This window comes from Tasmannia lanceolata, unplaced genomic scaffold, assembly GCF_043159265.1.
Source record: "Tasmannia lanceolata isolate RefF3 unplaced genomic scaffold, GAP_Taslan_0.1 ptg000037l, whole genome shotgun sequence".
Taxonomy (NCBI): Eukaryota; Viridiplantae; Streptophyta; class Magnoliopsida; order Canellales; family Winteraceae; genus Tasmannia; species Tasmannia lanceolata.
Window position 1 is genome coordinate 3,681,360 of NW_027518714.1, and position 23,849 is coordinate 3,705,208.

At 40.3% G+C, this 23,849-nt stretch overlaps 2 protein-coding genes across 2 annotated transcripts; one reads left to right on the forward strand and one right to left on the reverse strand.

Annotated features, from left to right (window-relative positions):
- Positions 1-1,243: 1,243 nt before the first annotated feature.
- On the forward strand, positions 1,244-14,937 carry LOC143862729 (1-acyl-sn-glycerol-3-phosphate acyltransferase). The gene is made up of 4 exons (XM_077373811.1): positions 1,244-1,684; positions 3,638-3,655; positions 3,751-3,935; positions 14,654-14,937. The coding sequence occupies exons 1-3, from the start codon at positions 1,333-1,335 to the stop codon at positions 3,933-3,935; spliced, it is 555 nt and encodes a 184-aa protein (XP_077229926.1). The 5' UTR covers positions 1,244-1,332; the 3' UTR covers positions 14,654-14,937.
- A 2,697-nt stretch (positions 14,938-17,634) lies between these two features.
- Positions 17,635-19,825, reverse strand: LOC143862728 (putative WRKY transcription factor 41). Its single transcript, XM_077373810.1, has 3 exons — positions 18,939-19,825; positions 18,724-18,852; positions 17,635-18,499 (listed from the first exon to the last, which is right to left on the reverse strand). The coding sequence occupies exons 1-3, from the start codon at positions 19,244-19,246 to the stop codon at positions 17,929-17,931; spliced, it is 1,008 nt and encodes a 335-aa protein (XP_077229925.1). The 5' UTR covers positions 19,247-19,825; the 3' UTR covers positions 17,635-17,928.
- Positions 19,826-23,849: the final 4,024 nt, after the last annotated feature.

Here is a 23,849-nt window from a genome sequence, read left to right on the forward strand (position 1 = left end):
TTGCTTTGATACCATGTGAAACAACCTATTACTCCGGTAGCTTAAGCTATTGGAGAAGGTGTTATTTAATCTTTTATATTTCAACAACTACCGGCTAAATCACAGTTCGTTGGGGTGGTGATTTGGCATTAACCCGGCTCCCGTTGATGCTATTTTGTGAAAGACCCCGTTTGGGCTTAGTTTATAAAATTATCTCCCTTGCACCAAAGAAATTACAGTTTTAGGGGCTGTTTGGATACGTGGATTTTAGAATCTGGAGTTTCTTCAAAATTGTAGCCTAGAGACAAGAGAAGAAGTGGACCGACCGTCGTTTTTTACTCGTTTTTTACTTCTAGCCCTTCTTCCGTCAGCAATAGAGTAGCAGATCCTCCCATATTTCCAGGTTTTAGAAATCTCAGGATGCATGAGAGGTTTCTAAAACGTGGTTTTCTTACTTAAAATCCAAGAAATGCTGCCAAGACAGCGGCAGCAGCTTGATCATGAACCCTCTTTTACAATGTTTTCAAACTAAAAACTTGGATTCTAAAATTCGCGTTTCCAAACGGTCCCTTACGTTCTGAAAATCCCAATGTAACTCACCATTCAATAGTAGAAAATTGTCTATGTGCTATCCTTTCATCTCCGTCCAATATGTGACGCATCTAAGCAGATCTTGACCATTGATATGAGGAATTATTCAATCAATGATTCTCCTTTTTTTCTATTTTTCCGGTTATGAGCCATCCATATGTAAGGATGGCAATTTCACCCGTGAAAAACGGGGATCTGCCCCACCTCGCCCCTCAGCAGGGATTGGGACGGAGACAGGGATTTTAAAAAAATTCCCGAGGCGGGGATGGGGATGGCCCCGCCCCATTTCAATATGCAAGATATTATGAATACCCTCTTATTTTAATATTGTTTTAGTGTTTTTTTGTGAACAATAAACATTTCTTTTAGGTTGGTGATATTGGCACTACTATATTTTGATAAGTGCACAAACATGGCTTGTCTTTTCTTCTTCATGGGCGTTAAAAAGCATTTTTTTGAGGCGGGGATTTTTGAGCATAGCGGGGACGGGGAATCTTCCTTCCGGCGAGGATGGGACGGGGAATGCAATATCCAGCCCCGCCCCGTTGCCAGCCCTATCCGTATGGTGGTCCATCAGATCAATGGTCCCGATCACCATTTGCATGTAGCAAGTGAAGGGTGGAGATGCCTTTTTCTCAAGAATGATATCCGCCATACATGTAACTTACGTTTAGATAAACAAATAAAAAAGGAAACGAATAATCTCTCCAAAATCCATACTAACAAAAATACCTGCATGATAAAGAGAAACATTTCTGCATAATGATCAGCTCCCTGTTACCTGTTTCTAAAACCACTCTCCTTTACATTTCTAGTGATTTTCTTGGTTTTCCTCATCAACAAAATCCATGTGGGAAAGGCAAGGGTTTTGGGTGTGGCAGAAATAGGACACTTAACAGAATCACCTATTCTTCATACAGACGTGTTGTTTGTGGGTATTTACCAATAGATCCATGGGCACCATCCATAGATTCTCAGAGCATAGCATCACAACTCTTTGCAGTGTCTCTCATTCCTTACTTGGGTTTCTTATATTTCATCACCAAATCAAAATCGGCCCCAAAACTTACACTATTTGGGTTCTATTTCTTACTCACTTTCGTGGGGGCTACAAGTAAGTTTCTCGACCTCTTTTCGTTTTTTCAATTTTAGCTGGGGGCTTTAGTTCCGCTCTTTCTGCAGAATTGTTTGTGGGTTTTTCCCATTTGTTTTCTTATAGTATAGAATTAGTTTATTGTATGATTCTCTTTTTTTCCTTTTCCTTTTATGAATTTATGTGGGTTTCTCACAGAATAATGGGAATTTCCCATACCCATCCCCTCCCCTGATTTGTGTAGAAACTCTGAGAGAATTACAGGATTTGTTTTGCACAATATCGATGTGGTAGAGATTAAATTGTAAATTGTGTATACTAGAAGAACAAGGGCAGTTTCTGAAATTCGATATTTGGGGAGCATATGTTGTTTCTGTAGAAACTAAATTGATTGTCATATATCAATTATCCCACTAAGTTGTGTCTTATATTGAGCTATTAATCTTGTTATCACTATTTTTCTTTTCTTAAGTTCAGCCATAATTTTTTTTTTCATCTCCTGTTTCATGTTTTCATGATAGGATTGCAAGTGATGGGTGGAATTCTGTAGGCTCTCTGCTTAGTTTGAATCTCTTCCTTCATTCCTTTCTGCTTAGTTTTACAGCACAATTTCTTTCGATCAGTATTTCATCGAACTGGCATGATTCCCATAGAAATTGCCTATTGCAACTTTATTTATTTCACACATTCTTTGTATAATTGATGATTTATTGCAAAGCAATGAAAACAATAAGAGGGTAAGTGGGGAGTGAACTGATGAAAAATCGTAAATACCCATCAAATCCATGTACAGAAAAACCAATTTCCTCAAATGGCTATTTCAAGAGGTGTAGTGATTAAAAATGTCTTATCATGAACTGACACCCATCTTATGAACATTTTACTTACTTCAAAGAGGATCAATCCCTTCCAAGAACTACCCACTGCATCGAATATTTCAAAGCATTGCCTCCAATGGCTAATAAAAGATGGGAAGTTAATAAAAATAATTCCAATCTTGAGTATCATGTCCTTATGTCCCAAAAAGAAAAAGTATTTGGTACTTAAAAAAATCTTGAAACATGAATAATAATTTTTTAAATCATGAAGACTAAAATTATCATCTGATGTAAAAAAAATTTCTTGCACTGTTGAAATTTTATATGCTAAAATTAAGGGTGTCAAATTTGGCTCGGGCTCGGAAGCTCGCTCAAGCTCGGCTCGAAAAAAGCTCGGCTGGAGCTCGGCTCGAATCCTTAACGAGCCGAGCCCGAGTTAGGCTAGGCTCAGCTCGGCTCGGCTCGTTAAGGCTCGTTAAGAATTTAATATATTTAAATATATATATTATATATTAATATATACACTAAAAGGGTTGTCTAGGGAGTGAAAGGGGGAGGCAAAATATGTCACTTCTTTTTTGGAATCCCATTTGTTACTTGGACCACCCCCCTAGTGTAAAAAGAGTAGTAAAAAAACACTAGATAGGGCTGTCCAGGGAAGATGAGGGGTGTAAAATTAATATAATTCGAGCTCGTTAAGGCTCGCGAGCCTAGCCGAGCCTGACCGAGCCGAGCCTGGTTCGAGCCCGAGCCGAGCCGAGCCTGGCCGAGCTCGGCTCGGCTCGGCTCGTTTACACCCCTAGCTAAAATGGTTTATCAAATTTCCCAAGAAAATATTTTTCCTCTTAAATGACCAAACCAGCAGAATATACATTATCAATGGAAAATCTACTTTTCTAGCTCCAAAATAGCCCTAATTGTAAAGACATATTTACCACTCCAAGAATGTCTTGTTACTTTTGTTACAGAGTGACTACTCTAGGTAAGAGAGGTCAATTTCTTTATTTACAGAAACTTTTCTGTTGATTGTCTTTGGCATTTAGCAATTGGCTTTGTTGATACTTCTGTTGATTGTTTCATAACTTTAAATGGTTTTTATTTTCAACTCTGCTGACTCTGTTCATGTTGATGTTACATTGTCACGTCCTTTGAGCAGTCCCTGCTGGAATTTACGGTAACTTCTTCTCCCACTAACCATATTTACACAATTAGCAACAAAAGCTTATGGATGCCTAACTATAGTTTCATGTTCCTTATATGGTTGGACAGCTAAGTTGCATTATGGTACCTCCTTGTCTAATGTTGATTGGTTACACGGCAGTGCAGAGTCACTGCTTACTCTCACCAACTTATTCATTGTCATGGGCTTGAGGGAAGCTCTGAGGAAAGTTAAGGATGCAAAAAAACCAAAATCCGTTGCAGATATCAAAGAGGAGACACAGTCTTCTGTCTAGGTATGAGCAAACTGTAATTAAACTTCCTTTTGCTTTACAGCCATAGTTTTTTGAAATACATTTTCATGGAAATATGATCTTGTCCATTCCAAGGGAGGAAGTTCTTGTTCCTTTCTTCTTTTTTTTTGAATGGTAACTGATATATATAAAAGGGGAAGGACCGAAAGGAAACCTCCCGCCCCCCCACTAGGCCAGAACTACATACAGGAAAAGCAAAAAGAAAACAGAAAACATTACAAAAAGCAATTAAGGGGGAAGAAAGTCATAAAGCTCCAGAGACTGCTTTATCACGCCCGCTTTAGCCAAACTATCAGCGATTGCGTTGGCAGATCTCCTAATATGAAGGAAATCCACCGAACATCCGACCGACATATCCTTTATTTCATCGAATAAATGAAGGAATCTCCAAGGAGGATTTACCGTACCCTTAAGCCACCGAATGACGTTTACAGAGTCTCCTTCCACGATAGTGTTTGGTACCCTCTCTCTACCTAACATTAGGATTCCTTGATAAGCGGCTCTGACTTCAGCTTCAGTAGAATCGGCGACTCCTATCGGCCCGGAAAAAGCCTGCACAACATTCCCCTCTGAATTCCTTAATACGCCCCCGATCCCGGCTGGGCCCGGGTTACCCAAGCTTGATCCGTCAAAATTCAGCTTAGAAAAACCTACTGGAGGATTGACCCATTGCTGAGCGATTCTATGGGTGGGTATTCGACTGTTGCAGACCACTGTCCATCCCGCCCACAAGTCGTAGGCCGAAACAAATTTGAACAAGGGCAAAGACCTGGCCCAAGAAATCGATAAGACAACTACTTTGATATATAGACAATAGGAAGAAGATGCACGCCCCTCGAAGATCCGATTGTTTCTTTCCGACCATAAAACCCACAGCGTAGCCAGCAATGAAATCGACCACAACACTTTACCTTTTGACCTCCATGGATTAAACGCCCACCCCTCAAATAGATCCTTAACTTGGGAAGGGAACACCCACTCGATGCCGAATCTCCCCAGAACCCGTCCCCATACCACTCGAGCGACTTTGCAATGGATAAATAAATGCTCCGCCGATTCTTCTGCTTCGAGACACATAGCACAATGATTGACTATGATCATATGCCTAGCCCTCAAAAAATCTACCGTTTGAATACGTCCTTGAATCACCTTCCACCCGAAAAAACATATACTAGGAGGAACCTTCATCTTCCACACTTTTGCCACAGACCGATTTGCCGCACTCGGATACAGGCCTTTGTGGAAAGATTTTACCGAAAAATAACCCGATGTGTCCCACACCCAGATCCTTTTATCCGTCCCAGATGGACTAATGTAGTTGTCCTCCAATATCTGAAAGAAAGAAACCAACGATACCAATTCCCTGTCGAAGAAATTTCTGCGGAACAATGGCTTCCATATCACCTTATTGGCCCGAAACTCAAAGCAATCTTTGACTACAGCTTGTTTGTCCCTGGCCACCACATATAAATCAGGGAACAAGTCTTTTAGAGGTATGACGGAACACCATACCATATTCCAAAAAGAAATTCTATCCCCCGAGTATACTCTATATCTTATGCCGCGGTCGAAACATGGACTCAAACGCATAATATCCCGCCACAGTGTTACTCCAGGTTTGTTGAATCGATTAAGAGAACTCCAATTTCCCACGCCTGTGCCATATTTACCGCCAATCACTTTCGCCCATAACTGAGACTGTTCTTCGCCAAACCTCCACAGCCATTTCCCTAGTAGAGCGTCATTAACCTGTTTGATCTTACGAATCCCCAAACCTCTGCCGAGTACCGGCTTGCAAACATCTTCCCAGGAAACCAAAGATACACTCTTTTATCTTTTGAACCTCCCCACAAAAACCTCCGCTGGATCAATTCTATTTTCTTTGCAATAGAAACAGGGCACCTAAATAATGATAATTGGTAAACAGGAAGATTCGACAGCACGGCCTTGATCAAGGTCAATCTGCCCCCAATTGATACCAAATTCCTTTTCCATGAATCTAGTCTCCGTTCGATTCTTTCCACAATTGGTGTCCACGCCCCTATTTTCGGTCTGCCACCTCCCAACGGAAGCCCAAGATAAGAAGAAGGGAAACTATCCAAACGGCATCCCATTAGATGCGCCAAAGTCTTTGCTTCCTCCTCCCCCACATTCACAGCATACATTCTCGACTTTGAAAAGTTCGATCTTTGACCGGTGATGAGTTCGTAGCACCTCAAAACAGCCTTAAGATTCAATACTTTAGACTGCTGAGGGGAACTGAATAAAAGGGTATCATCTGCGAATTGTAAATGAGACAAAAGAACGCCGTTTGGTCCGCATTGAATCCCTTCAACTAATCCCACGGATTTGCCTTTCTCCATTAAGAGACTCAAAGCTTCAGCAACGATAACGAACAGGAACGGAGATAAAGGGTCCCCTTGCCTCAAGCCTCGAGACGATCGAAAGAAACCTTTTGGGGAACCATTAATTAGGATGGAAAACCACGCCGACGATAAGCAACTTTTTATCCACCCCCGCCATCGATTCCCAAAACCCATTTTCCCAAGGAAATGGTCCAAACAATGCCATTCAACTCTATCATACGCTTTTTCCATGTCAAGTTTGCACACGACACCCGCATAACCCGACTTAAACAACCAATCCACCGTTTCATTGGCCACCAGAGAGCAATCCAGAATCTGCCTCTGACTGACAAAGGCACACTGATTCGACGAGATGATGAGAGGAAGGACCACTTTAAGCCTGTCCGCCAAAATTTTTGACAAAACTTTATAAAGGCAACCAACTAGACTAATAGGACGAAAATCCGAGACCTTCACTGCTCCTTTCGTTTTTGGCAATAAAGCTATGAATGACGCTCCAGTGCCTCTATCCAGTTCCATTCCTTCGAAGAAGGCCTTGAAAAATGTAAAGATGTCCCCTTTAACATATTCCCAGCAAGATTGGAAGAAAGCCAAACAAAAACCATCCGGCCCAGGCGCTTTATCGCGAGCCATTGAAAAAACGCCGGACTCTATCTCTTCATCAGTGAAGGGCCTCTGCTTGTTCCTTTCTTTAAGCAGTTTCATTCTTGTCACAAATTTGGAGACTTACCTACCAAAAGGAATAGTGCAGATTTTGTATTTATCAAAAGCCTGTGGATCAAATACAGTGGAATAACCACAAATGATTATCCATTTAAGTGGAGAACCAGAATCCTTGAAATTCAAACTTCATAATTTGGAGCATGGAACTTCAGTGCTAATATCCTAATTTACAAGTCCCATCCATTCCCATGCATTTAAGAGAAAGTGGAAACATTGGTTATATCAGGTTTTAATGTATAATACGACAATGATCTATGGTCAATCAGTATTTTTCCATTATCTGAATTAAGGATTGTTGAATTGTAGCCTCATAAAGTCAGGTAGTGAAATTATGTTGAGAGCTTCTCTTTGTTGAGGACTCCTTGGACATGAGCTTCTGGTCTAACAGGAAGATTGATACTACACTTTTGGTCAGCTGTTCAAAATGAAAGAAGATTATTTATGTTCAGAGTGACTTGTACTCAAATCAGTTATGGACTGTTTGTAATTTCATCTTATGAATCCAAATATTATAATGTAATCACTAAATAAGTCGTCCTTATTCTTTCATTTCCTCGGCCTTATTAGTATGCTGTGCCTTAGTAATACTAATAGGTATTTTCATCCTTTTTCCGCTGTGTGGGAAATCAATTTGCCCCCTGATTGGAAACCTCTCCACATACTGAATATAGAGGGATTTAAAGCTGTCTGTTTCCTAAACCACCATCATTATCATTCTATCCTTAGCCAGCTGCCATGTATATTGTGAATATTGGGTTGTTAATTGCGCTTAGCTTTAGCAACTAAATTTTATAAAGTCTTGTGAGTCTATGCCACTTTCTGACTCAAACAAGTTTCTTGCCACCATATGAAAATTTTCATGGTATCAGAGCCATAGTCCTGGCTCACAACCATCTTCAACCACTCCTCCCAAACCAGATCTACACCTCACAAATATACAAAACAGTTCTCTTGCTTTCTTCTCCTGTCTTCCAATCTTAGTTCCTCTATCTAGCCCACGATATATTCTCTATGTTCATATTGTCCTTCAATATCTTCTCAAACAGTTACCCTTCCAAGAACAAACATCTCCAATTTCATTTCAGTGAAACTTGATGTCAAAAATTACTTTCTGTGGAATGATCTGATGGAATCCAACTTGATCAGCATAGAACTCTTCGGTTACATCGATGGCAGCATCTCCACATCAGTGCCCTATACCAAACTTGACATTCGACCAATGGCCGACACTTGATATTCAGTTAAGAGTTGCAAGTTATTGGCTTGCCAACTTCCGAAGCCATGTGGGATTCCCTCAAGTGAATTCTCCTTAGTCCTTACAACATTCTCTAGCCATATATATATATATATATATATATATATATATATAGAGAGAGAGAGAGAGAGAGAGAGAGAGAATAAAGTATGTGCAGCTGCACAGATAAGCTATCTGTGCATGGCTCACAAACCATAGGGGGGCCACATTTTTTGGGGGATCCAAAGCATTCATTTGGAAGGCAATTCCATGGATAGGGTGTGTACCAAAAATCAGCCCTATAGGATCATCCTAACCCTGCCATTTGTGGAGGGGAAAATGGGCAGAAACACGGACACACAGTGTCTGTCCATTTTCCCCTCCAACTTTGATTGGGTTAGGATGATCCTATAGGGCTGATTTTTGGTACACGCCCTATCCATAGAAGGGCCTTCCAAATGAATGCTTTGGATCCCCCAAAAAATGTGGCCCCCCCATGGTTTGTGAGCCATGCACAGATAGCTTATATGTGCAGCGGCACATACTTTATTTTCTGATATATATATATATATATATATATATATATATATATATAGAGAGAGAGAGAGAGAGAGAGAGAGGATAGAGTTGCTGCGCTCGAGCGCAGCTGAACTTAGCTGCACTAGAGCACAAAAACAGGGTGGGGCCACATTTTGGGTGGGATCCAAAGCATTCATTTGATGGGCCCTTTCATGGGTAGGGTGTCCACCAAAAATCAGTTCCATTGGATCACCTTAGGGTGTCCATTTGTGGGGCTAAAAATAGACAAATTTGTGGACAAACAGTATTTGTCCATTTTTTGCCCCATAAATGGACCCCATTGGTGATCCAATGGAGCTGATTTTTGGTAGGCCCCCCATCCATGATGGGGCCTTCCAAATGAATGGTTAGGATCACCCCCCCAATGGTCTCACCCCCCATGTTTTTGTGCTCGAGCGCAGCAACCCTTTTCTCATATATATATATATATATATATATATATATATATATATATATATATGAGAATAGAGTTCCTAAGGTGTCACCTCATATAGCTTATATGAGGTGGCGCTTAAAAACATAAGGGGCTCACTTTGTTTGGATGATCAAAAGCATTCATATGATAGGCCCTCACATAGATAGGTTGTGCCCAAAAAATCAATTTCATAGGATCATCCTAACCCTTCCATAGGTGGAGGTTGAAATGGATGGGTATAAACCTCCATAAATCTGCCCATTTTTAACCTCCATAAATGGAAGGGTTAGGATGATCCTATGGACCTGATTTTTTGTAGGCACCATATCCATCTAAGGGCCTTTCAAATAAGTGGTTTCGATCACCCCAAAAATGTGGGCCCCTTATGTTTTGTGAGCGCCACCTCATATAAGCTATATGAGGTGACACCTTAGGAACTCTATTCTCTCTCTCTCTCTCTCTCTCTCTCTCTCTCTCTCTATATATATATATATATATATATATATATATATATATATATATAGAGAGAGAGAGAGAGAGAGAGAGGAAAGTGAAGCTACACTGCTACACTAGCAGTGTAGCTAACTTAGCTACACCGCCGGCTTAAAATACAATGGGCCCACATTGTTTTGGTGGTCCAAAGAATTCATTTGATTGGCCCTCACATAGATAGGGTGTCCACCAAAAATAAAGCTCCATAGGATCATCCCAACCCTACGATTTGTGGAGGCAAAAATGAACGTGTAAAAACCTTCACAAATTTGTCCATTTTTGCCTCCACAGTTTGAAGGGTTGGGATGATCCTATAGAGCTGATTTTTGGTGGACACCCTATCTATGTGAGGGCCAATCAAATGAATGGTTTGGATCACCAAAACAATGTGGGCCCATTGTATTTTAAGCCGGCGGTGTAGCTAAGTTAGCTACACCGGCGGTGTTGCTTCACTTTCCTCATATATATATATATATATATATATATATATATATATATATATATATATATATATATATACACACACACACACACACACACACACACACACACACACACACACACACACACACACACTAGTAAAAAATCACGTGCGATGCACGGGTCGACAAAGAACTGTACGGACCACATCATAGGTTGATCCAAACCGTCCATGTGATGGAACACAACATAAATAGGTTGTGCCCGTAAAATCATTTCCATAGGCTGATCCTAGCCCTCCAATCTATAGAGGTCTCCATAATTGTTGTTCCTCTTAAGGTGCCCAATCCGTAATTTTGCAAAGAAAAAACGCCACCATGTTGACTTTTTGGACAAAATGTATAATAAAAAATTCATCAAGAAGGGTAAAATAGGTATTGTGAAGCGGATAGGATTGAAAATATGAGGCTTTAATGGGGGCCTTTGTTAACAAAAACAAAAAAAAAGTGATGTGTAATTCTCATAGAATTTTGGAAGAAATTCAAATAAATGTTTCATTTTCTCTTCTGATATATATATATATATATATATATATATATATAGAGAGAGAGAGAGAGAGAGAGAGAGGAAATGGTTTGTGAGCAGCTGCTCATATAAGCTTATCTGAGCAGAGCTCACAAACCATGGCCGGGGGGGGCTCATTTTTTGGGGGATCCAAAGCATTCATTTGGAAGGCCCTTCCATGGATAGGGTGTGTACCAAAAATCAGCCCTATAGGATCATCCTAACCCAATCAAAGGTGGAGGAAGAAAATGGGCAGACACTATGTGTCCATGTTTCTGCCCATTTTTCCCCTCCACAAATGGCAGGGTTAGGATGATCCTATGGGGCTGATATTTGGTACACACCCTATCCATGGAAGGGCCTTCCAAATGAATGCTTTGGATCCACCCAAAAATGTGGCCCCCCTATGGTTTGTGAGCTCTGCTCAGATAACCTTATCTGAGCAGCTGCTCACAAACCATTTCCTCCACACACACACACACCAAATCTCCACTATGTTGCAAAATATCCAGCAAGGATCCTCCTACATTACTGATTTCCTCAATACAATTAAAGTTATTTTTTACTCCCTTGTCGCAATCGGTTATCCAGTCTCGGACTCATACCTCATCACCCTAGCCTCAAAACTAAATGCAAGCAGTTCGTGGTCACCATTGAAAACCGACCAGATGAGATCTCCTTCAATGAACTATGTGCTCGGCTCTTAGGCCATGAACATCTTGTACGTATGCATCCCCAAACCGCCAATCTAATCCCTAGTCTCAAAATTCTCAACACCCTGATGACCTTATACACCTTCATATCCAACGGTCACGGTCACAGAAACAGATCCAGACCAAGTCGTTTTAATGGCCCTTGCCGGTGTCGTTCAGTGGAAATAAACAATCAAATCAGCCTCACCCAAGCTTATCTCGCCAAGGGCCACAGGGGCAGACAATGAGAGAAATGCCATATCTGTCAGAAAGACAATCATACCACTGTAAACTCATAAGAGCATCTTCTTGTCTCCTTGGGCATTGATTTGGTAGATGACCAACATGGCCACATTTAAAACTAGAAGAGGGCACATTGGCCTCCCAGTTCATGTTGAATCATTCAACATGGTTTGTTGGAACTGATTTTGATGGGTTCTTGTTAGTTCTTTCAAATTTTGAATCCAAATCTGTCTGGTGGTGTATGCCTCGATTTACAGCGCCATAAACAAACTCCTAATCCCTCAACTTTGTGGCGATTCTAAACCAAATCATTCGATAGTTGAACTTGAATTAATTTTGGTGAGCTTTGATACATTAGTTATTCAACTTGTCTCTGCAGTGCTTGAAGTTTGTCATCTCTTCTTGCATCGCCCATCATGGGATTACCTTGTCCTCTACCTCTTCTTACCGCCATGGAAGTAGGATGATAGATGATGAAGCCGGCCTAAGAGCGTAGATCAAGGTTTGATACTCCTTCATGAGAGAAGTAGAAGCAAGAGGTATGCAAAGAACCGGAAGACAAAAAGAAGAGAAATGAGAGAAACAATGGGAGCCAAGCTCAACCTTCAATATTCTTTAATCATAAAAGAAAATATCAAAAAATATCCTTTACACCTTCCTACATACTTCTTTTATAGTCCTTAAAGATATCACAACTATTCAGAAATCCGTTGGGCAAAATCCGATCCGATCATGCACAAATAAGTGAAAAAGTGGAAATAAAAACAAACCACAAGATAAACACAGATTTTACATGGTTTGGCCAAGATGCCTACATCCTTGGGCGAGAACACGATTTTCCTCTATGAGAAACAAAATACAAGGATTACAATGGATTAACCCGCAACCCTTACCTTTGTCTTCTCATCCAAGACCGTACATGAGAGTAAACTAAGAAAAACTGAAGAGGAACCCAAAGAAAAAACACAAGAGAATGCTCTCTCTCCTCTTTTCACTCAAGCCCCTCCGAAATTAAGTGTACTGGGAAACAAGGCAACTTTCCCAACAACAAGTTCTCTCCCAAAATTACCAACAAATGCTACCATTTTCAAGGTTGTCAAAATATACTTCCAATGCAAACACAACTTATGAGACACCAGTTACTGAGGCAAAAGAGTTTCAATAGAAAATATTAAGAGAACTGCAACTATCTTGAACACCTTTCCAACTTCTTTACTTGACAATAAACTTGGTCAAATCTCCGTGTTTGCAACGTAGATGTCCATATGGCGATGACATGGCATCTATTAGGCCACTACATTCACGCACACCCTCAGTCATTCTTTCAATACCGGTGGTTGCTCCAAGGGCTCCCTCTCTAGCTTACACAACGGCCACTTCTTCTTCCATACCACATCTACTGCCATCTCCTCAATCATCCTCCATTACCTCCCTTCACTCACCATAGTCATCTGACTCTTTACGCCATAGTGCCTCTGGCATTGTTTACCTTCACTGATTACTCTTGCAACCACATGTCATTCAGGACCTCTCTCTTTCTCCTCTATGTTGGACTCCACAACTCCTGAAACCACCTCATACAAAGAAGCCTCTAAGCACCTGTAGTGTAGCCCTTATTGCGAATAATACATGCTCTTTTGTACCATCCTCTCTGTCCATGAATTTGTATGGATGTTGCTAGCTTATTGCATCAAATTTAAAGTGAGGGACCAATTGGTCGCTGCAAGGCCTGCGTAGTAGCTAAAGGATTAAACCAAAAACCCAGTATTGACTGCTCTGAGTCCTTTAATCCTGTGGTAAAGCCCACTACTATTCTGATCGTCCTAACAGTTTCCCTTTAACGTCATTGGAATATTCGGCAAATTGATGTCAAAAATGCCTTTCCCCATTTCATTCTTTAGGAGGAAGTGTACATGTGGCAACCTCGCGGTGTTGTTGACACCCATCAACTAGATCATGTCTGTCGCCTTCACAAAGCCATACATGTGCTCAATCAGGCCCCACATCTGTGGTTCCATTGCTTCAGTGGTTTCCTTTTAAGTGTGGACCTTCGACAAAGCTTTGCAGACACGTCCATGTTCACACATACTTCTGCCTGTGCCATCATTCTTTTTCTTTATGTGGATGACATCTTTTTCATTGGGTCTCATATGGCGTTGCTTTGTCATCTCATTACGTCCATTCGAGAACAAGGATATCGAGGATCATAGATACTTCCTTGGTATTGAAATTGTTCGAACTCCCAATCACCTTCATCTTGATTATAACAAGTATGCCTTGCATTTTCTGAAACTTAATGATATGTTGGATTGCAAACCAATCACCACTCCAATTCCTTTCGGCTCCAAAATATCCAAACGTGATGGCTCTCAGCTTGTGATCCAAATGAGTATCAAAGTAATTGTTTGTGCCTTGCAATATCTTACTGTAACCTGCCTGGCATATGCTATGTTATTAATCAAGTGTGTCAATACATGGATGCGCACACCACTATATTCACCTACAGTCTGCCAAGCATGTTCTATGCCATCTCTAAAGCTCCCTTGGCTTTGGTGTCACACTCCATTCCGCACCTCCCAGTTACTTGTTGCCTTCTCTGACGTTGATTGGGCTGGCTGCTCAACCACTGGATTTTGTGCCATCTAGGCAGCAATTTTCTTTCTTGGTCATCTAAAAAGCAACCTCCAGTGGCCCGTTCCAGTGCGGAGGCTGAATATAAAGCTTTTGACAGTGAATGCTTTCGAACTCTTACGGGTATCTTTATCTACGAACCGATCTCCATGTTCACACTAGGCTACCCTATTTTCTTTATTGTTACAATGTCAGTGGCACCAACATTGCTTCAAATCCTATCTTCCTTGTTTACACTAGCACAACAAAGTCGAATATCACTTTGGACAAGATCTTGTTGCAAATGGTTCTTTAACTCTTCACTTTACACACTCCAATCTGTTTGCCGATATTTTCACCAGGTGCATTTCAATCTCCGTGCCCGTTCACTCCTGATCCAAACTGGTGAGCCCTCCACATACCGAATATAGATAGATGTTCTTCATGCCATCTCTTTCATAAACTGCCATTCTTTATTTTTCTATCCGTAGCTAGTCGCCAGGTATATTGTAAATCATGGCTGTTAATTTCCCTTAGCAAATAATATTTATAAAAGAAGGATATGACTCTTTTTGAGTCAAGCAATTACTTGCCTCTTTTCAAAATATTTCAGCCCCTCTCCGAATTAAAGGAAAGGTGTCTGCAAGTCCCCTGTTTGTGAAAAACTGTTCTCTGAATTTGGGGTTATCTTTTTTCTTGATTCTATGGTGAACCACAATGGAAGAGGAAGCTAGTCCTAAAGTAAGTACCAAAGTGAAAAGCAATGCTTAATGATAACTGTTCTATCAATAAGTACCCGAGAGGGATTTATCCTCTTCAACAAGCAATCCTTCAGTCCCAGCTGATCAGCTCCTTTTGGGGAAAAGAAACCACGAATAATAATAGCCTTTTCAAGAGAGATTAATTCTCTCTTCTTACAGAAACCCAGTTAATGTCATGTTCTGCTCCTCAGAACTTATGCAGGCAAAACCTATTAAAATTGGGAGTTCTTTAGAAAAAAAAACCCATTGCATTCTTCTAAACGGGTCTTCAAGATAATTTGATTGGGTCCTCAATATAATATGATTAAGGATTTCTAAACGGGTCTTCAGGATAATTTAAATGGGTCTTCAAGATAATATGATAAAGAAAAAAGCAGTCCCGAGTAAACGGGCGTTCTTGTCAAACCAGGGTTGAAATCCGATATCAGTGACTTAGGCAGGTCCTGATTTCTTCTTAGTGCGTAACCTCCCCTTTTCCTTACAACTACTTTTGCTGTTTATTTCCTTTTCTTTCCTTTGATCTCCATTTGATGTTCTATGGTTCAGCCAAAGATAGTAAAACAAGATTTGATTTCAAATCTTTTGGCATGCTGTGACATCGTTTACTTCTGCTGCCTCCTTTTCTCTCTCTCTCTTTCTTTTTCTAATAATTAAACAAAAACAAAGACTCAACGACTCGAACTTTGTCCTTAATTTAGCCTTAAGATCCAGAGTTAAACCATAATTTGGCCCTTTTCTTTCTCATTCTCTCTTCCTAGGTTCACCAAGCTCTAACTTCTGCTCTTACTTGATGCTTAACTTGTCAGGTTTTGCATTGCCTAAACTTTGGGTTTTGTGTGTTAAATGATGGACTGATGGTGGTGGTGATGATGCTACTGGTGATACTGTACTAATGGAACCCTTTTGGATGTTCTATCAAGCTATCAACAAAAAATACCAATCAGAAAATCCTAATCATCCAACCAGAGGACTCTCTTCGATGACTGGAAGTGGACTATTAAAACTGGGTATTGATATCTGCACCCTATTTTTTAATATTGGCATTCATTATCCATAAGTTTCTAATGAGCTATTAAAATTCCCAAAAAGCTAACATCAAGAAACATACCGTTCACATGATTCTAACTAATCCACTCACAGGATTTCTAATAAGAGTAACTGAACCATTAAGAAAAGTTAAACCAGTGGTTTACATTCAATGAAAGGTAGGACCCATGTTTGAATAAAGATGATTGAGGATGGTGGGGCCACAGATTTTGACAATCCAATCTTGATCCAAGGATGACTGATCACGCGCAAGAAATAGTTTTGGTACATATGGGATCTTCCTGTTTGAACTTTGAAGTAAAAGAAGGGTGGGACCCAACAATTAAGGCCATGTCTGAGACACTAGTTTCATGTTTTTTGTTTCCTAGTTCATGGTAGCCAAACGCTCCCTAAGGTTGCATTCTTTGACGCGGAGAGTGAAAGAAACCTGTTCCACGCGTTTCTCGAAATCTCCATGCTACCATCCATTTCTCTTTTCTGCATAAATGGTAGTCAACATTTATCACAGCCCTTTATGTAAAATGAATGGCTGATTCTATTACAATAGAGAGCGGCGCAGCTAATCTTAGACGATTATTTATTAAGCGAACAAATGAATTAACAAGAAGAACACGAGCGAGTTTCCTTTTTAACTGGCTGCTGGGTGTTCTTTTTCCCCCTTTTTTTTTTTTTTTTTTTTTTTTTTTGGAGAATCGAATTGGCTTATGACAACTGGCTAAATAATGAAAGACGAGGTGAGTTGGTCTCATTATCAAAACATGGTTGTGCAGATATCAATCCCCATTTAGAAAATACTTGATTAAGATTTCCTATTAACTAATTTGATAACACTGTTATGAGTTTACATTTTTATGTTCAAAGATTATAATAAAATGCTTAGTCTAGTTTTGAAGTATGATCTTTTTTAGTTTTAAAGAGAGGTGTCAAACTATAAAAGATTAAATAACGCTTTCTCCAACAGCTTAAGCTTCTGCAGCTTAAGTTTTCTTTCTCCAACAGCTTAAGCTTCTGCAGCAATTTGTTGCTTGATGCTTCACAAATACTGGTAAGTAGTGTTTGATTGTAGATGTTATTACCAACATAGAGAAAGAAAGCATCATTCCCAAGAAATTCATGCATAGAGATGGGACAAGGGTGACACATCACTCGACATGTAATTACTAGCCAGAAGTTGTCAATTGGGATCTGAATACTATATTGGCAACCAAACAAAGGGTTTTTTCAATATAGATCCCGGAATCTATATTGAAAATAATCAAAAACCTAGGAATTAGAAGAGTTAACGTTCGATTATTTCGGATTGATCTGAATCAACAAAAATAGCTGTATTTGAGGATGTTGTAGCGAAATGCCTAGCAAAACCCCCAAGCCATCCCCGGGCTTTTGTGCGAACAAAGAAATTATTTTAAGATATGCCTGTCATGAGAAAAACTTCGCATATGATCCCCCTCACGTGCCTATTGCGTACGTGCAAGAAAATTGGGCATGACTAAAGGTCAATAATGCAGATTGAAATACAGTTTTATGGAAGTTAATTGAGAATTAAGCATAACATTATCAATGATTAGCTATTCTTCCTCATAAGTGGAAGGAAAATTAAGGCAGAAAACAAAGCTATCAATACAAATACAAATTAACACGACAGCAAAGAGAAGAAAATTAATCTTACATACTCTCACTAGTACATGTTCTACCTGCATCAATTAAGGTGGGTTTCTGGACCGTACTGTCGGTGTACAGACATGCAACTCTCTCTCCAAATATAATGAAAAGCGGCAACCGGCTAATCCGGTAACTGAGTAATTTTTTACTCCCTTGGCTATGTAATTTCAAAGCTGATCGAAGAAACCAGGGGTGTCGAATGGGAAATTGGGGTCGAATTGATCAAGGGTAAAATCCAAATCCAGTTTCGGAGAATTAGACGCCGAAGTATTAGCGGAAATTATTTCCGTAAGATCGGATTCCGAAGTCATCAAATTAGGGTATCCTCCTCCGAAACTACTCACCGGAAAATAGTTTGATTCAGACGTGGCCGGAGATATAAAAGGGGGTGAAAAACTACCGATGAAATTATTTTCGAGGGTAGTTGATGGAGAAAATATGTGGTTTTCAGGCTTTGAATAATCAAATGAAGCAGAAGGGAAGGAAAAAGAAGAAGAATTCACTTCTGGGTAGTCCATGTTTTCATTTTTTACTTTGAGGCCATTTCGAAAGTTTAGGAGTATCGGTTGTTCTTGTTTTTCCGGCAATGGTAATGTTAGAATCCGATTGTTGGCTCGAAAACAGGTGTGGTGACCCCTATATGTCACATCAAAGATTGTTGGGTCTTCGTCGGACCTTTGCACCTGTTTCGTGGCTAGACATCCTTGAACGTTACGATGAGTGCATCTGTAATAACCTCTGCAACCATAACAACCATTGATTAGATAAGGGAAGAAGATGCCCACTTTCGTACTTTTTATGTATAAATCTAGACATGATCCGAACTGTCCACTAATTTGACAAATGGACGGTTCGGATTGATCTAAGGTTGGACCCACCCATTCAAAAAATAACTTGATTTGATTGGTGGTAATTTTATAATTTAATTTTCTCTTTGATTAGACATGGGAGAGATTTCATACCTAGGATATTTAGCTCCTAGGATGTCTTTCTGACCATACTTTCTCCAACTATATCCATCTTCAAGTGGCCCTTCGAGCCCAGTCCCCGTGGAAATGCGCATCTGTTCCGACCATTTGGGCAGCATCTTTCTGCAACACAAACATCAAATTAGGCTATGTTGGAATTACACTATATAGTTGTAAAATCTGCAAATAAGTTACTGGATCTCATGTACCTCTTCTTGGAGATATCTCCACGTTCCTGATCCTTGAAAACTCTATCTGAATTCTCACTTCTCGGGCTTCGGCTGAGGGAACGAGGCGAATCAGTGCCCATGATTGGACCATTTGGTTGTGGGTCTCCCTCTAGGTCGTTGCCTTTGAGCAAGGTTAGAGCCTTGGTGAAGGAAGATAAGATCTTTTGTACATACAATTCGCGCAATTCGGGTGCAGTAGACAAGTTCTGGAGCTGCTTTGCAAAATCCCTTCCTTGTGTTAGCTCATTGATCAGTTGTTTCTGATCCCAACCAGTAGTGTTGTCCATTTTTTTTAACTGGTAAGGAGAGTTAAGAGGACCAGGTGTGGAAAAATGGGTTGGAGATTGAAATGGAAACTATTCTAGTCCATGCCCCAAAATCACACAAGTGAATCTGTTAGAAATGATTTTTTGGAAGAGAAATTGAATGAAGCAGAACAATTAGCAGTTAAGCATATTGAAAGTAAAAAGTAGGTTGCTCCATGAGCTTCTCTAAGATGAATAGGAATAAAAAGGAGACTAGATGAAAATGTTTCAGGACAAACGACTGAAACTTCTTCAGTAACCAGAACCATAGGAGAAACTCAGGCACGAAATTAGCCAAAATTGGATATGGGTATCTGATGCAAGAAATCCGGAACTGCAAAATGGTTTTTCTTAAATCAGTCTAACAAAATCTTCACTCGGTAGACTAATGGACTAAGTTAGATGAAAGAACTTGAAAATCAGAATCTAGAACCAGTCTTCTTTACTTTTTTTTTCAAATTTTTGCAACAAAAAACGAATTGGAGGAGAGGAAGAGGGAGAGAATGAGGAATTGAGGATGATAGTATAGGAGGGGAAAGATGGGTTTAACATGAAGGAGAAGCAGGGGGTATTTGCTTATAAGGGAAGGGAAAACAGAGGTTTGACTGAGAAAAACGAGTTTTTTCTGGGTAAGACCGGTCTTCGGTCAGGGGGAAGTGTAGAAGAAGAGTGAGGTCCAATTTGCTGACCGATTCTTCTTGCTTCTACTACTGCCCTTTCAATTCTCTATGGAAAATGATATCAACACATCCAAGTTTTTATATTCGCACTAACCCGGCTTGTCTTTTCTTTTTAAATTGGTTTGTGGGTGCTTTTTGGGAATCGTAATGACCTTTGAGAGCTCTTTAAAAGGGTTTTCCTAGTGTCCATTGCAAAAGGCATTTCGCAAATGGTCCGGTGCATGTCAGAGCGGCCACATAAGCTCACTTTTCAGCAGATTTTGTCTTCATTCATGAGGTGGCTGCACTGACATGCAACAAACAATCTGTGAAATACCTTTTGCAATAGATGCTAGCAAATCTCCTTTAAAAATAAGGGATATAGAGCTGTTGAATGAGAGAGCAACCACATAAGATGAATTAAATGAATAAGACAAAAGGTGAGCATACGTGGCTGCTCTGTCATGCAACAACCGGTCTGTGAAATGCCTTCTGGAGTGGTCCCTAGCAAATCCCTTAAAAATAATAAAAGACAAGTATAGTTAGTGCGAATATCAAAATATGATTGTGCTGATATCATTTCCCTTCTGTATCTATCCACATCTGTTTTTGTCCTTGGTTCGGCATTTTGTTGTGTTGAAATGAAAGTTTTGAGAAGTCAAAGAAGAAAGTAGGAAGAGCATACCAAGAATTTTCAAACCTCCTTCCGCGTTAGTGCTCCCAATCCGAGTAAGATAGCTGAGCGTCGATGACGTACGCGCGTCTATGTCCCGAAAGCGGATTTCTTACGCGGGTAGGGCACACACCACGCATGTGAGACACAACTCTAGCAATTTTCACACTTGCACAGTAGTTGCACTATGCTCACGCTCATTGGCACTTCCTATTACTAAATCCTTTGGAACTGACACCAGCGGTTCTTAGACGCGTTTCTTTCGGAAAAAACACCTAAAAATTTTCTTTCGCTTTTCGGGTATTTTAACAAAAGGGGAAGGAAATAAAGGACTACTTTTTGGTTTTTTGGGGTGGACCATACAAGTTGGAAGGAAGCAAACAACTTTAATAATTGGTCGGAGAAATTTCCTGGAAAATATAGCTTTCCCTGAAGTTCCGTTCCTGCTTTGGGTTGCTTATTTAACCACAAGTAAAAACTATGTTAAACGGGCTCGGGTCAAGCTTTATAGAGGGACCTTCAATTTATTCAATTTATGCTCATATCCCTCTAACCGTATCATTTCCGATACTAAATCATATAAAGGAAAAGAAATGCCTCGGAGAAATTTTTCTAACAAAACTGTTTTTGATAAGAAAATGCTAAGGACCTGTTCGCTTTAAATTTTGACAACCAATTTTGGGTCAAAAACCTATTATTGTGCTCAAAATCACATTTAAATGTGGCTCAAAGGATTTTTCATGGCTGACAATGTTCATAACCCAATCATCATTGCAATATTGTTAGGCACCTAATCTCTCACACACTGACCCCATTGTATAAATATTTTCCGGTTTTGGGTTTTCCCACCCTCTCTAGTTTTGTTTTCCAACAGCACTAACCGTGCCCAACCCACTCCGCGGAGCCTAACCCTTAGAAAGGCTGAAATGCTGAAATGTGTCTACATAGGGAGAGGGAGGGTTCACATATAGCCCGTGGACTTTCTATCCCAATATGTAAATATTGTCCCAAAAGATTTTGGTTTTACCACCCTCCCAGTTTTATTTTCCAGCAGCACTAATCGTGCCCAGCCCACTCCGTGAGGCTGCCCCTTGGAGATAGTGAAAACGCGTCTACATAAGGAGAGGGAGGGTTCACATATATAGCCTAGGAACTTTCTCTTCGTTTCCAATGTGAAATCTTACATAATCAATGCATCAAAGTCCGAGAGTCGATGGAACGTGTTAGGCCAAGCCCTTTAAACTTGTCCCATATAAGGCTGAGTCACACCTAGTCCCATACTTAGGCACCCCCCCCCCAGGACTGTAACATTCCACCATGCTTCCGCATTCTTGTCCACAATGGCCCACTTTGTTTCAGCTTTCACTCTGCTCTTTTTTCCAAGTAGCCCTTTCAAACGGCCACCCTTTCTGCAACGGTCCACTCTACGTTTTTTACTTGGTATCATTCACAGGAAGTCCTATATATTCACAAGTTGTCTCTACCATGACTTGAACACATGACGTGATTGCTACTATGATATCAAATGTTAGATACATAAAAGACCCAGAGCTGATAAAATGTGTTAGGCTAAGCCCTTTAAATCTATCACATACAAGGTTGAGTCCCACACAGTCCCATACCTAGGCAGGTCATGACTTAGGACCGTAAAATATAGGACCCTACCCTATCTTATTGTTCTCCTTAGCTAAAACAATGTTGGTCATGAAAGATTTTTCAATAGAGAAGTTTTCATGGGACCTTGTTTGGATTGTAAGAAAAACATTATTTGTGGGAATTTTTTTCTTAGAAAAAATTTTCTTTCCATAATTTAGAGGAAAAGATATAATTGTGATTGATTTAGAGGGATGCCATCTTTGAAGGTTGGTTCAAAGATGGAATAGGGTTGGTTCAAGTTGTATTTTGTTCGTGTCTACAAAAAAGTAACTTCTAGAAATATTTTCCTTTTCCGAACAAATTTTTCTTTTAAATCCTTCAATCCAAAGAGAGCTAAAAAATAATCCAATCTATCGACCAATGAATGATTTTTATGATGGCCGCAAAATTAGAATGTGGGGATAGTAATCTCATGCCCATTTGGTCTCTCCCAAGGGGGCTCACATATTTTAATTACTGCGTTTCGGAAGACCAACGGCAAGTGAGAAGAGACTCCCGATGTGACCCTGCTTAACCGTGTGGGGCAGTCTCGTCTTCGAAGGGCTATATCTCCGTGATGTATAATGGTGAGATGAGGAATTTAAACAACTGGCCCCACTATTAGCTTATCTAAATTCCAAACCCTTCGTTTGTTGGGCCCTACACGCTTTTCCTTTCTAGTTCCAAAATGCTTCCACTCGCTTTTGAAACATTCAAAATTTCAGTCGGAATGTGACTCGTGATCAATGAAAATTATAAAAGACGGGTGCATAAAATAGTCGCGATCCTCAATGATTAAGAGAAGAATGCAAGAAGCTAATGAAAAGAAAAAAGAAGGTGACATATTTGCTCCCTTTTTTCCCTGGGCCAGCCCCTCCCGGCCCCCTCTAATGTATTTATGACTACCCTTTTATACCGCAAGCGGCGAGTGGCCCAAGTAGAAAAAGGGTCCCAAAGAAAACACATGCATGGTAGCAAGACCCAATGAGACAACTCTTACAGACCCACAAACCAAACTTACCGATTCTCTGAGATCTTCATCGATTACCTGTTGGAACGATCAGCTTTAAGTTGGGTAGGTCCCACACAATTTTACATGTTAGTTCCTAGACCTGGCAAAAGCAACCCGTGCCCGCTGGTCGACCCGACCCACCCGCAAATTTGCGGGCACGGGTCTAAGTTTTAGTGACCCGTCAAAACTAACCCGCGGGTGACCCAACCTGCAAAAACACAGGTCGGGTCGGGTCAACCCGCTGGCACCCGCTTTTTTAAGGGTGGTGATTTTGTTATGCTAATCTAGTTAGATGGCTTTTTTTTCTAATGCCAAGGATGGTGATTTTGTCGTGCTAATCTATTTTTTAAGGGTTTGATGCCTGAATAGGTTATGGCTAGCACCATAGGTTGATCCCAACCCTCCGATTTGAATGTTAGAGGGTTGATCACTTGATCCTAACCGTCTATAGATCAGAGGGTTAGGATCAACCTATTGAAATGATTTTTGGGGCAACACCTATTTAGCCTGTGGGCCATCTAATGGACTGTTTGGATCGTCCCACGGTGCCGGCCATACCGCCCTCATCAAAATCCAGTGATAACATTTCCCAAAATAAGCTACTGT